We start from the raw sequence: 10,456 nt of genomic DNA on the forward strand, positions 1-10,456 counted from the left end.
AGTTCAATGCGAGCGTGGACATGAATTTTTTATTTTGACCAATATTTTCGTTATTAACTACTTCACTTTCTGCAGTAGTTAATACATATATCAAACGATAGAAAATTAAAATATCTATCAGAATTATAGATTTAAAAATAATTTAAAATGTATAATATGCGTATTTTACAAGCTCACACTCAACTGTGTGCGTACACAAAGCGACCCTGCAAAAAATTGTGCGAGTAATCTCTAAAGGAAGTATTCCGAGATTACTCTCAATCGGGTACAATTTGGCATTAATTAGTCGCAACTAGTCTCCTACGGGTTGTTACGATGTTGAGGACGCTTTTTTATGTATGTTTATCGGAGAATTGGTTGAGCGCGTATCGCACTGGTATACCTACGTACGTACGCGAATCCGCATCCGGAAATGAAAAGTACGAGACAGTTAATGTTTAAGACTTAACAAAGTTTATTCAATTCATAGGCTTTAGGATATTAATTGCCGGAGGGGCTTGAAAAGATACAAATCGGAAGTAGTAAGTGTTACGGCGGTTGCGGTCAGAAAACGACTAACTTTAGGCTGGCGAGATCGGGTCGCCCCGTACCATCGCTTACAATGTTCGAAAATCGAAATAGTACACCGCTTAAGTTTACGAGATTTGAACAGAGTTGCAAATAAGTAATTCATACAAACGTTATTCATACATACAATTCATTTGGCAGTATTGGGATTCATCGCAAGATATATCGATTTGAGAATACTTATAGTTCTATTAAATTCGAGGTCATGTTCTCGACGCGGATATTATTGGAGATCAATTAGTCGATAACTGGAGATCAATTATTTCCCGACTCCTCCGATTTAATGACATGTATGCACTTAGTCAATGCAATTTCATGTGCTTCATTGGCACAGGGAGAGAGTATTCCTCAACAAAACTGAGAACCCCGGTTCGAATCGCAGCTGGTGCAAATTTTTATTATTTAAAAGTGACTAGTCGCTTTTTATGCCCGTTCGGGTACAAAAGGAAACAATTAGTCTTTTCATAGGACACTCTCGACCAGAAGCGAACAGTTCATTCCATATAAAGATATCAAAAGTGGTATTAGTCGCAAGTTACTTTGCGATTGCTCCCGAAGTCATCCCGGAGTAGTCGCATTTTTTGCAGGGAAGTATTACCACTAATGTATGTACATACGTCAAACACATCAGTTAGACATTTAGAAGTACCGCCGAGAAAATGTTATTGTTCTGCCAACACCACCTTGTATAAACTCGACTTGGCTCCAGTAACACTGCTCCTTGATATCAAGGCGTATTCATGCAAAGTGGTTTTACCAGAGCAGCCAATTTCAAGGCGAATTGTACCGATTGTCAAAATGATGTGCTTGTTGTACATTTGTTTATGTTTGGCATTTTGCGTATAATTTGTTAGAGTAGTTTTTGTGCTTCCGCTACTGAGGATGATAGCAAGGCGAATTCATATAAGGTAGTGTTACAGGAGCAGTTGAAATTTTCGCCTCGGTGTTTCTTAAAGAAAGACATAAACGTTGCGACCGTTGATTCAACTTGGTGATTTTGTGCTCTAGATTGCAACGTTTATGGGCCTGTTAAATGAAGTTCTATGAAAGATAAATCTATTTTGATTTTCTGGCAAGTTGTACAACTCGTCGCAACGTTAATGGGCATGTTGTATAACGGCATTCTATTTTAGTGGTAAAAACATAGCAAAAAACATTATATGTTATATCCATCGATTTAATGCCAAATTTTTCTCCTTTTTGTTATAAATCCTCCGAAATAGATTTTGTAAATCTTGTTTATGCACTGAGTTTCTATTCAAATTCATGAAATGATTTCGTGAATAGGCCTACGAGGTTAGGTAATTTTTATTTTTTTATACTCTTGCTACCACATGAATATATCAGCTCGTGGTAAGAACATATGAATTTGCCTTGGATAGAATACAACGTTGCGCAAAGAGAAGGCGAGTAAGAGGAGATGCCTAACAAAGAAATTTCTCTTCTTTCAACTTAAATAAATGCATTTTGCAAACAAAGCTTCGTCCGTTACTTAACGCCTTATTTATAAAGTACGGGGCAAATGGTAACTAATCGCGGCGACTTCGTAGGGATCTATTGATTGCTTTATAAACATTTGCCTTTATTAAACATACAAAAGATAATTATTTGAGAGTTCACTCCACTCAGTTACTTCCATTATAACCCGGTCCTAACGATGCTAGAAGGGTGAACTCATACAAGGTGTTGATACCGGATTTTCAATTGAAATTAAAAATGAATCAAAAAATAATAAATCAGTGAAATTAAATGAAATTAATGTTTAATTTCTAGCCTAACCTACATATGTAAGTAACTCAATCGCCAAATGCTTTGCCGTGCCGTACACATACATATCTTTACACATCAAATTTCGTGAGTACCTGGTACTCACACCTTTTCTAAGAAGCTTCACTTCTATCACGTGTATGGTGCTATACGCGTCTTTTTTTAATATTTTAATTCTCTATCGTTTGATATATGTATTAACTACTGCAAAAAGTGAAGTAGTTAATAACGAAAATATTGGTCAAAATAAAAAATGCATGTCCACGCTCGCATTGAACTGTATTGTGTGAGCTTTATTGTAATTTTTGTTTATGTTCTGCCAACACCGCCTTGTATAATTCGCCTTGGCTGGTGGTGATTAGATTTGTCCTCGTTTGTACTACATACATAAATCCATGCATACAAACATAGATATGTACATACATACAAACATATCTATTGCTGTCCATAAGTACGTACATACATATGTTCATCATTATATCGACGAACCACGTTTGCTTCATCATACATATATCCATACAAACATACATACATATCTATGTACGAATGTACACCAAGCACGCTTGCTTCGTTGTTATTAACTTTGCCGCTACCAGCAGCGCTGAAATGCAAAACGGATTCATACGTACATTTTTTTTTTCCAACGGAGGGGGAATCTTCCAAAAATGTTATGCACGATTCGCCATCCTGTCCGATAAGGGTACACCTCATTCGGGACCACACCCAGACTATGTTATCACATATTTCAGGATTTGCGAGACAGCGCGCCTACGTACTAAACCCTTAACTCCGACGTCTGAAGCTTGTGTTTCGCCTTGTGGGGTCGCCGTTATTACGTCGCAAGGCGTAGCTTTGCCAATTGGCTCTTCACACACGCCTTTCTGGCCTACCTCTCGTTCAGTCTTCTATTATCGCTACTGCGCTGCCACTCTTTCCTTCTAATTTCCTGAAGGGCTATAGCGGACCACGCTTTGACTCTACTCCACACCATTCTAGATTGCATCATGTGGTGCACAATATTTTCTGCCGCCACTCGATCGTTTATCAGCTTTTCTAGGTCTGCTTTGTCGGCGTCATACTTCGGGCAGGAAAAGAAAATCGTCATCGTGTCCGTACTTATTTAAATATTTTCCAATATAGCCGTGCCCCGTCCGAAACTGTATTAGATAGTAATCAGTCTCGCCGTGTTTCCTCTCAACCCACGCTTGAACGTTACCGATTAGCATGTGCGTCCACCTTCCTTTCGTGGTCGCATCCCAGCGTCTCTGCCACTCGTTTAAGCTAGTCTGTCTTTCTTCTTTCCGTTCTTCGCCTGTTAGTCGCCTGCCGATGTTTCTTGACTTTGTCGAAAATTCTCTTAAGTTCCATGGCCATTATATCTGGTGGCAAGATGCCCGCTATGACTCCAACGGCCTCGTGTGAAACAGTGCGGAATGCACAGACAACCCTGATAGCGTTTAGCTGAGTCACTGACTTCGCTGTCTTAGCATATGTTTTCTGCTGGAGCGCTGGCCCCCAGATGGGCGCAGCATACATTAGTATAGACTGACTCACTTTACCTAGGAGTGCTCGCCTGCTCTGACTTGGTCCGCCAATGTTGGCCATTATCCTCGTTAGCGCGGCCGTAACCCTTGCCGCTTTCTCACAAGCTTTGTCGATGTGCGCCTTGTAGTTGAGTCTCGCGTCTATCGTCACGCCCAAGTACTTCAACGACTGCTGTGTCGTGATGCTATACCCGTCAATGTTAAACGTAGCATTTTCTACCTTTTTATACCCGAGCGCACTTGTGCACAAGGGTATTATAACTTTGTTCACATAACGGTTGTTTGTAACAGGCAAAACGAATCGAGATAGATATAGACAAATGTATACATAAATGATCAGAATGAAAAGAGAAATCGATTAAGCGGTGACTGTCTGTCCGTCCGTCCGTCCGTCCGTCCGTCCGTCCGTCCGTCCGTCCGTCCGTCCGTCCGTCCGTCCGTCTGTGCACACGATAACTCGAGTAAAAATTGAGATATCTTAACGAAACTTGGTACGTGAACTTCTTTTGGGCGTGGGACGGATGGTATTGAAAATGGGCGAAATCGGATAATAACCACGCCTACCTCCCATATAACGGTAATTTTAAGAAATACGAAAACTGCGATATTTTAGTAACTACTGAAGATAATTCACTCAAAATTGATACTTACAATGAGTTTCAGACGGAAAACATGAATATTATAAATTTTTGGAAAATGGGCGTAACCACGCCCACTTATGGTTACATGTGTATATCTTGGTAACCGCTACACCAATTTCTTCCAAACTTGGCACAGTTGTTGGTCCTGGTACAGCATACCAACTGGCCGAAAATTTCTAAAATCGGACAATAACCACGCCCACATCCCATATAACGGTAATTTCGAGAAATACAAAATCTTCGATAAATCAGTAAATATTGAAGCTAATTTATTCAAAATTGATGATTGCAACAATTCTTTACCAAGAAATACGTTTATGATAAAATTTTGGAAAATGGGCGTGGCCCCGCCCACTTATGATCACATATATGTATCTCGCTAACCGTTCTAGCAATTTGTACCAAGCTCGGTCTGGTTATTGTGCTTGCCACATAAAAGCAAACCGGCGAAAATTGTTGAAATCGGACTAAAATTGAGGCCGCTTTTCATATAACGGTAAATTTCAGATATGGTTGAAATTTCAATATTTCGAAATTTAAGGACGCTAATTTACTTAAAATGTATACACCCCGGCTTATCATGTAGTGGTAGCTTTCGGAAAGGTGGAAAACATATATTTAATACTTGCGCCGGGTATTTAATGTTCGGCTCCGCCCGAACTTAGACTTTCTTACTTGTTCCTGCTTGTAATCAACACCGCTTCCGTTTTTTGTCCCGCTAGTTGAAGCTTTGTTGCCGTGAGCTAGTTTTTGATTTTTGCGCGGTATTATTGCATAGAATCTCTATTTCGTTGAGTTCCTTAGCCACTGCTGTTACTACGATATCGTCAGCGTACCCGATGATTTGCTTGTTGACCGCACTAAGGAACTGCTAGCGAACGTGATGTCAATCACCGAGCCACGACCGTTTTTTTTTCGAAAGGGTTTTCCTGTTTCCCGTATTTAACAGCACTACGTCCAGCAACGAAAACGCCTTGAGCAGAGCATCTCCCCGTCTGTTCGTACAGATTCTGCCCCATTCCATTGCCCACGCATTGAAATCGCCTGCCACCACGTTCATCGTAGTAGTCAGGGCTTCTCGTACCAATTCGTCCAGGGTTTTTTCAAAATCACTTTGTGGCAGGCTCGGTGGTAAGTAACAGCTATAGAAGTTGATTCCACAGATCTTCGCCCGCGTGTAGTAGGCTTTTCCTAATAGCGGCTTTTCTTGGAGAGCTTGGCCTCCACAGGCCCATATGGCGGCTTTGTTTGTGCAATCAGATGTCCATGTTGCGGCGTCCATGTTTTTGTACTGCTCACTTATTATTGCTAAATCCACTTTCTATTCGTACACAGTCTGCATGAGCAGTTCCTGCGCTGCCTCGGAATGGTTTAGATTTAGCTGAATGACTCTCATTTTTTGAAGATTTTGCAAGCTTCTTGGTAAAGGGGACATTTCCGGCTACCTATTTGATGATCCGAGTTTTCCCTTCCCTTGTTCTTGCACGCGCTACAGGTCGGTTTTTTCTTGCACGCTTTCGCGAAGTGCCCTTTTCTCCACATTTGAGACAGCACTGACTTCTATCTTCTGGGTTGCTGCACGCTCTCGCCAGATGTCCGTATTCAAAACACCTAAAGCACTTTTATGGATTCGGCTTCTCTCTTATCCTGCACACTACCCAGCCTATCTTTACTTTCCGTGCGTCTAGCAGTAGCCTAGCCTCCAGCGTGGGAAGGCTTACCAGCGCCGTTTGCGTACCCGCGTACGCCGCCCTGATGCTTCTGATCGACGGTTCGCCGAAATGGTTTAAATCCCTTATTTAGGTGCGGATGGCCTCGGTAATGTCTTATTTCGTGGTGATCTCGTAAAGGTCCCGAATTTCGACATTACTTCGTGGGTAAGCGCTTTGTACCTGATCGCCTAGCACTTTACATATTCCGCTCTTAAACTCTCCCATGCTTTTCATTTGCGTTTCCTTCAGCTCCAGCAGGACTTCGCCTTTGGCCGTCTTCCTAATTCGCGATACATTCTCGCCGAGTTTTTGCAAAGCATCATATTTTTTCATCGCCCTTAATATGTCGCTGTAGGACATATCTCCATTTCGCGCTATAACTATAGCATCGAGACGTGGGGGCGGCTTGTACGTTGTCTTCTTGCTGCTTCGTGGTTTACATTTCACCGCTATCCAGCCTTTTCCTTTTTGCTCCTCCTTTTCTTTGTTCTTGGTAGGGCGACTATCTTTCGCCTCCTTACTCAAGATGGTTTCAGACTTCCTTGGCACCTCTTCATGTGTGGTTTTGTTCTTCTTAGGTGGCGTTCTTCGCTTCGGCTGGTTTTCGTCGCGGGGCCTCTTTGGGGGGGTTTCCGCAGTCGTGATGAGGACGTTCCGTCTGTCTTCTTTTATTCTGATGTACTCCTCATGTGCATTTGCATGCAACTTTGCTATTTGGCTGACAATGTCCCTCATGTTGTTGTTGATTGAGCGCTGAGGTGGGCGCATTACATCCATCAGCTTCTTGATTGCATCGCCTAGCTCCGACATATATTCTCCGCGCGATCGCACTGCTTTCGCCTGTGGCGTGCTATCCTGCACCGCTGGTGGTGACGACCTCGCTCGTACTGCCTTCTCTACGTTGAGCACATTTGTAAGCGACCGAACCAGTCGTGATGCGTGCTTGAAAGGGTCCATTTCCGCAATCGGTCTTCTCATGGACGGCTCTGTCTCGGACACTTTGCCACTACCAACATCCAAGCTTTCAGTGGCGCTGCTCATTATGATGCTGTATATGTTGATGCTGCTATTGTTGATTTTTGTAACTTCCTGCAAGTTCGAATAAAAACCTGTAAATTCATTGAGTACCGGATCAGAGCTAATACAAGATTGCACAAAGAGAAGACGAGAGTATGAGGAAATGCCGAACAAATTAATTTAGCTACCCGTTTTGCAAACAAAAGATGGTATGTTATATGTATTCGTAACTTTAGCGTAAACCTAGCGACAGATGAAGCAGAACCACAGATTAAATTCCTCAAATAAAAACTAAATTTAGGAACATATACAAATAGAATGCTCAAACTACAAGCTCAAAAACAGTAATTGATGCGGCGTTTTCAAGATATTTTAACGCCCTTGAGTCACAAGTATATACAAGTGTCATATTTTATCAATCATACCGATGATTTCATGTATTAAAAGAATTTACAATGAAAATGAATACAAATAAAATAAATCAGCAAATTGAATAAAATAAAGTGAAGTTAATATTTAATTTCTAACCTAACCTACATGTGTATGTATGTTACTGAATCGCATAATAATAGCTTTACATATAAAAAGATTATCCACATTTTCGAGCTTAACTCCCTAATCTGTAGTTAGAAAAAGAGATTAGCCATACAAAATTATAATTATAAAATTAAATTTTACAAAGGACGACGGAAAATCGTTCCACATTAAATCACACTGCCACCATGTCGGAAACACCAACAACAAAAATTAGAATAAAATTATCCCATATTCAACCGATAACTTTTTGGTGTCCAACCTAGTTTTAACGATTATACTTGCAAAGAAGAGGAGGAATGTCAAATGTAAAACTAAACAAAATTTGACGCTAGTAAGGAAAAGAGGTTTGTAAAGGTATTTTTAATATAATATTCCGTTAAAATATATTTAAATAGTATAATATGTGTAGCAGAAACAAGTGACCACGGTGGCACAGAGAAGAAGTTTAACTTTTCCTCGAGTTGTGTGAATAACCAGCACAACCAATTTGACAGCTAACGAGCTTTGATTGAGATTATATCTATATATATAAACATGTTGTGTTCGTATGTCACGGTCGTCAAAACTCGAGAACGGCTAGGTATAATACCAGAACCAATGATATCGCAAAAAATTGGAGGGTTGCCACCTATTTGAAAATTTTTAAACCCAATTATATTGATCAAATAAACAAATTATTACAATATGGGTATCAAATTAAATAAAAGAGAGATTAAGAAAGAAAACTGCTGGAAATATCTTTGACGAGGGTTGCCAGCTATTTGAAAATTTTTGCTCAGTCAAATTGATAAAATAAATGAAATATTGCCATGTGGGTGTCAAAGTAAAGAGTTTTACGAAGGCTAACAGCCGAAAATATGTTTGAAGAGGGTTGCCACCTGTTTGAAAATTTAACTAAAGTACATGGATAAAATAAATTAAATATTACAATATGAGTATCAAATTAAAGAGGTTTAAGAAAGATAACGGTTGGAAATATATTTGAGAAGGGTTGCCACCAATTTTAAAATTTTAACTCAGTTAAATTGATAAAGTAAATGAAATATTGATATGTGCGTAACAAACTAAAGCGTTTTAAGAAGGCTTACAGTCAAAAATATTTTAAAGGAGGGTCGCCACCTGTTAAAAAATTAGCGCAATTTAGTTGATAAACTAAATGATTTATTACAATATAGATATTAAATTTAAGAGGTTTAAGAAAGATAACTGCCGGAAATATTTTTGAGTCAAATTGCCACATCTTTGAAATATCAAACTCAGTTATTATGATAAAATAAATGAAATACGGTCATTTGGGTATCAAACTTTAGATTTTTAAGAAGGCTTACAGCCGAAAATATGTTTGTGGAGTGTCGTCACCGGTTTGACAATTTAACTCAATTGGAGCTTTGCCACCTGTTTGAAAATTTTTAAATCCAGTTATATTGATAAAACAAATGAAATATTACAATACGGGTATCAGATTAAAGAGGTTTAAGAAAGACAACTGATGGAAATATTTTTTTAAGGCGGCTACCACCTATTTGAAAATACTAAGTCAGTTAAATTGATAAAAAAAAAATATTGCAAAGTGGGTATAAAATTAAATAGGGTTAAATAAGATATCTGTTGGAATACTTTTTAAAAATTTTAACTCATTTATATTGATAAAGTGAATGAAATATTGCAATGTGGGTATAAAATTAAATAGGGGTCAGAAAGATATCTGCTGGAATACTTTTGAGGAGGGCTGCCACATGTTTGAAAATTCAACTCAATTTGAAGGTAAAATGAATGACCCATTATAATATAGGTATAAAATTAAAGACGTCTAGGAACTGTTGGAAATATTTTTAAGGAGGGTTGCCACCTATTTGAAAATTTTAGTTCAATTAAATTGATAAAATAAATGAAGTATTTCAATATGGATATCAAACTTTAGATTTTTGAGAAGGCTTACAGCCGAAAATATGTTTGAGGAGGGTTGTTATCTGTTTTAAAATTTACCTCAATTTAATTGATAAAATAAATTACTTATCATATAGGTGTCCAATTAAAGAGGTTTAAGAAATATGAGTGTTGGAGACATTTTTGAAGAGGGTTTCCACCTATTTAGAAATTTTAACTCAGTCAAATTGATAAATACATGCAATATTGCAATATGGATATAAAATTAAATAGGTTTCAGAAAGATAACTGTTGGAAATATTTTTGAGAAGGGCTGCCACCTATTTGAAAATTTTAAATCGATTAAAGTGATAAAATAGATGAAGTATTGCCATGTGGGAATCAAATAAAATAGGTTTCAGAAAGGTTACTCTTGGAAATATATTTGTGGAGGGTTGCCACCTATTTACAAGTTTTAACTCGGCTAAATTTATAAAATAAATTAAATATTGCAATGTGGGTATCAAATTAAATAGAGTTTAGAAAGATGACTGTTGGAAAAATTTTTTAGAAGGGTTTCCACCTATTTTAAAATTTTTACTCAATTAAATTGATAAAATAAATGAAATATTGCCATTGTGGGTGTCGAAACTAAAGATTTTTAAGAAGCCTTACAGCAGAAAATATGTTTGAGGAGGGTTGAAATCTAACTCAACTCTGGTTGAAAATCTAACTCAATTTAATTGATAAAATAAATGACATATTACAATAGAAATATGACTGTTGGAAATATTTTTGAGGAGGT

General features: G+C 38.3%; 1 protein-coding gene across 1 annotated transcript in view; it reads right to left on the minus strand.

Moving 5' to 3' along the window:
* Positions 1 to 6,345: 6,345 nt before the first annotated feature.
* LOC118739766 overlaps positions 6,346 to 10,456 on the minus strand; it is a 6,209-nt gene continuing 2,098 nt past the window's right edge. Inside the window, exon 4 of the mRNA XM_036471273.1 lies at positions 6,346 to 7,340. Within this exon, the coding sequence (XP_036327166.1) occupies positions 6,346 to 7,340 (995 nt within the window). The remainder of the gene's footprint in view (positions 7,341 to 10,456) is intronic.

This window comes from Rhagoletis pomonella, unplaced genomic scaffold (genome assembly GCF_013731165.1).
Source record: "Rhagoletis pomonella isolate Grant_MI unplaced genomic scaffold, Rhpom_1.0 Rhpom_scaffold_00005, whole genome shotgun sequence".
Classification (NCBI taxonomy): Eukaryota; Metazoa; Arthropoda; class Insecta; order Diptera; family Tephritidae; genus Rhagoletis; species Rhagoletis pomonella.